At 36.8% G+C, this 4,551-nt stretch overlaps 1 protein-coding gene across 1 annotated transcript; it reads left to right on the top strand.

Moving 5' to 3' along the window:
• Positions 1–378: 378 nt before the first annotated feature.
• LOC118755457 (putative nuclease HARBI1) lies at positions 379–2,108 on the top strand. The gene is made up of 4 exons (XM_036490287.1): positions 379–893; positions 948–1,389; positions 1,451–1,595; positions 1,655–2,108. Exons 1-4 carry the CDS (start codon positions 781–783, stop codon positions 2,002–2,004), a joined length of 1,050 nt encoding a protein of 349 aa, XP_036346180.1. The 5' UTR covers positions 379–780; the 3' UTR covers positions 2,005–2,108.
• The last annotated feature ends 2,443 nt before the right edge of the window (positions 2,109–4,551 follow it).

A 4,551-nucleotide genomic window follows, 5' to 3' on the forward strand; every position in this document is an offset into this window, starting at 1 on the left:
GTGTTGATGGATATTCAACATTTAAAAGCGAATTTATATGTCTGGGTGTAGCTGAGTGCGCAAAGATGCTTGCCACAAGTTGTTGATATCCGGAGATGGTCGGGTTCGAATTCCACTGCAGGCAACATGCAAATAAAATTTTTTTTTAGCTTTTGTCTTGATTATTCACTTCACGGATGCTTTTTCAGTACGAACGCGGTAATTTTAATATGCGCGTAATTGAATTTAATATTTACCAATATACAGTACTTTCGTTGGCGTTTATAGTAAGATCAATAGAGGAAGAGGAAAGCCTCCCCTCCGTTGGAAAGACCAGGTGAAGAAGGACTTGGATTCACTTGGCATTTCCAATTGGCGTCAGTTGGCACAGAAGAGAAACGACTGGCGTGTGGTTTTGGACTCGGCCAAAAACGCTTAGGCGGTTACAGCGCCATTAAAGAAGAAGAATAACCTTATTATGTATCTCGAACGATAGGCCGCACGAACGATTCGTCTGTAGGCGATATCGTCACGGATTGCAATTTTGTAACTCTGTCGTTCGTCTTCGTCTTGTCTTTACGTCGATTACGTTGCAATCGTCTCATTTACGTTGTATGATGTTGCCGGATGAAATTTTGATGTACTACCAAAGAGTTTTTCTTAGATTTCTAATATTTTCAGCTTATTTCAATGCTTTTTATTTTAAATGGGCAACATCGGAATTGTTTACATTTTGGTTTTGCTTAAAAGTGTTTTGGTTGTGTTGCGGAAAGAAATATAAGGAAAATTAATTTTTAAAAAATGTATGCTGCTATAGCGCTAATGGACGTCGAGGAATCCGAAGAAAGGGAAAGGCGGATACAGAGGAGGAGATTGCGAGACCACACCAATGTAATGGAACTTCCTGAGACTGAGTAAGTTCAAGATTAGCGAATAATTTTTGTATGCTACAATGTATTCGTTTCTAGATTTGTTGCAAATTTCCGAATCAATAAAGAAATATTCCAATACATATTAAACGAATTAAAAGAGCACATGGCTCCATCACATAGAAGCACCCACCTATCGCACCAGCTAAAACTCGCGACTTTTTTAAGATTTCTCGCCACCGGCAGTTACCAAAAATCTGTTGGTAACGAAAATATTTCGTCGATGGGGCAGTCAACTGCAGCAAACGTGATCAGAGAATGCCTAAATATTTTTGAGGACCATTTTTGCCAGAAATGGGTGAATTTTAGGAGAAACATCGATGAGGAAAATGCAGTTAAAGAATATTTCATTGAGAAATACGGAATACCTGGGGTTATTGGTTGTGTTGATGGAACACACGTTCGAATTAAGTCGCCAGGAAGTGACAACCACCATTTATACCTCAACCGCAAGGGTTTTTACAGTATTAATGTAATGGCGGTAGGTTAATGATTTACTATCTTTACAAGTATACATATACACAAACTGAGTTTCCTTACAGATATGCGATCACAACATGGTAATCACATTTGTTGACGCTAGGCATCCAGGGGCGAATCATGATTCATTTGTTTGGAATGTGAGTCACGCAGAACAGGAGCTAAAATCTGATTATAACAATGGAAAAACCAACACATGGCTACTCGGTAAGTTTTAAAACTTAAAAAGGCTATAAAACTATTACTGACAATGAAAATTTTTGTAGGTGATTTTGGTTACCCCTTGCAGCCATACTTGATGACGCCATTCAGAAGCGCAGCCGATGAAATTCAACGAATTTACAACACAAAGCACTCGAAAGCTCGTAATGTAATTGAGAGATGTTTCGGTGTTTTGAAAAACCGATTTCGATGTATAATTGGCTCGAGAGGGCTACACTATTCACCAGAAAAAGTTACACAAATTGTAAATGTGTGCTGTGCTATTCATAACGTTTGTATATTTTTTCAAAATCAAATTCCATTGGAGAGCCATCTGGGCTGGAGAATCTTGTTAGTTACGAAGAAGAACTGGAAAACAGTAACATTTCGAATACAGCTGCCCTTATTAGAATGAGAATAGCAGAGCGTTTGTTATAAACGCAGTTTTATTATAAAGTATATGTGTTTAGAATTCAGGTACACCAGCAAAATTCATTTGTCTTAAAATTAATAAAATATTTACATAAAAATTCAACAAAATATCTTTTCAGTCTTAAATCCTAAATCTACATATAAACTAAGTAAATGCTGATATTTTGTTCACACTTAAATCTAAAAAATATTTACACAAAAAAAAAAAACAAAATATCACTTCAAAACTCTCACAATAGTGGTATGAAAATTAATTCCGGAAATACTCCAAAAATTTTTCAAAAATTTCAGATTGGCGTTCCACTGCAGCAGTTAATTTGTTTGTGGCATCCACCTGCAGCATTGATGCCTCTGCCATTTTTTTTTGCAGCCTCAGCCTGCACTTTAGCGGCTTCTGCTTGGACTTTGGCAGATTCAGCCACTGTCTCTTGGAAGGTGCGCTTCCTATTAGTGGAACGTAACGTGTGCGTTGGTGTAGGACGGGTTGTCTGTGTAGTGGGAGTTACTACTCCCACTGGTGGTGGTTGGTTGTGCCTTATAGGAGATTGAAGGGTGGTTGTTTGTTGCCTTCGTTGGTCAAGTGTTGGCGATTCAGTCACAAGTAAAGGAGGCATTTCCTCCAACGACGAATGTCTTGACATGTTAGAGGTCGCCGTCGAAGGAATGCCGAAAACTCTGCCGCTCGGGGCTGCTGACCTCGAAATAAAAACCAGGCTGTCTATGGCCTGCTCCATTTCGGAAAGCGGAGAGTGACGGAATGGGCCACCACCGGTAGCAGTAAGGCTTCGTTTGTTTTCGGCAATCTTCTTTTTTGTCCGGCTTTTCGCCCATATCTTGAAATAAAAATAAAATAAAATTCAATGTCATTAAAATGGAAATAGTGCGCAAGCATTTATCTACCACATACAATTTATGCACTTATGCTTACTTTCTTCCATTCGACGGCCGTTCTTGTAGGAGGACCATGAGAATTAATTTTCCTCATAATTTCCTCCCACCGCTTCTCTACCCTTCCTCGATCAGATCCAAACACTGCAACACCTCTGGCCAGGTCAGGATTTCTCTCCATTTCTTTTACAAGTACTTCAAATTGAGTGGTTGTAGTTTTTTTCAGCGCTACAAGCATAAATATTAATATATTTCCTAAAACCAAGTTATATTTTTTATTTTCTTACTTTTCCTGGCAGAACCCTCCATCTTAACGATCACTAATAACCTTTCGTCTGTTTTCAACGATTGTCGTCTCACTTTCGTCTTCTATTCGCCTTAAAAAAATTCCAAACTAGACGAAAACTACGTAACGATCAGCTGTTTTCGTGCTGCCAGACGATTTCGACTTACATACTACCAACTAACGAATGAAACGTCTGGCAGACGAAACGAACGTTCGCTTCGAGATACATGATTAGGCTGGAAGTTGGCAGATTTCCTAAAATCTTTTGAGTTCGTATCACTGGATTGTTAAACAAATGCTCAAGGCGACCAAATTATAGTACCATTAACACTATCGTACAACAAACACTCTATAGTACATGTTTATGCAATAACAATAACTAGAGTGCCAGTTGCTGTCGAAATTCGACAGTTTTTCTAGTTTTAGAAGCCTTGGAGAGGTTTTCTAACTTAACACGTAGCGATACTTATACGGTACAAATTAACTAACCGTAAAATCTTCTGCTAACACGTAACTAATTTTCTTTTTTTATCAGAGAAGGTCATTGGAGGACTTCGGCAGGACTTGGAATTGACCCGATACATTCAAGTTTATCGATAAATTTCAATGATTTGATACATATCGATAGTTCGATGAATTTCAAGAACACTAAAATTCGATAACTCAACAAAATTCGTTAACTCGACCAATTTCGATAACTGTGAAATTCGATGGCTCGATATATTTCGATAACTCAAAAATGTAAAAACTTTGGATACCTTTACAAATTTTTACTTTTAACATCTCCACATTTCTCGAAAACTATCTAAACATTTTGATAACTCGTTACACTCTGTTAAGACGATTAAATTCGATAAGCAGTGATAAATCGATAAGCTTATATAACGTTGAAATTTCTATAAATCGATATATTTTGAAAATTCCATAAACTTTGCTTTGTTGAACCAACCAATTTCAGTAGATCAATAATTATAATTATGCATTACGACACCTCGATATATTTCGTTAAGTCTATAAATAATGATAATTCAATAAATATCGATAACTTGATACATTTCTTTAACTTGACAAATTTCGTTAATCCCACACGTTTTTATAGCTCGATAACTATCCGTAAATTTGGACAACTAAGTTTCTGTGTCTATCAATTTCGACAACTCAGTAAACATTGATCAGTTTGAATAATTCGATACGTTGCGATAACTTAATAAGCATGTATAAATTTCGATAATTATAAACTTCGATGACTCGATAAATTTCAGTAACCTTTATGGCTGATTTTATTTCGATTCCTATCTTTTAACCTAATTCTTATGTATTTCTCATTGTCTCCATTTTCGCCTTTATCTCAATTTT

Source organism: Rhagoletis pomonella, unplaced genomic scaffold (assembly GCF_013731165.1).
Source record: "Rhagoletis pomonella isolate Grant_MI unplaced genomic scaffold, Rhpom_1.0 Rhpom_scaffold_06319, whole genome shotgun sequence".
NCBI lineage: Eukaryota > Metazoa > Arthropoda > Insecta > Diptera > Tephritidae > Rhagoletis > Rhagoletis pomonella.

Excerpts from the sequence above, each read along its gene's own strand:
- LOC118755457 (XM_036490287.1), top strand. The coding sequence starts at position 781 with ATGTATGCTGCTATAGCGCTAATGGACGTCGAGGAATCCGAAGAAAGG. Across the intron at positions 1,390-1,450 it reads ACAGTATTAATGTAATGGCG|ATATGCGATCACAACATGGT; the intron begins GTAGGTTAATGA and ends GTTTCCTTACAG. Across the intron at positions 1,596-1,654 it reads AACCAACACATGGCTACTCG|GTGATTTTGGTTACCCCTTG; the intron begins GTAAGTTTTAAA and ends AAATTTTTGTAG.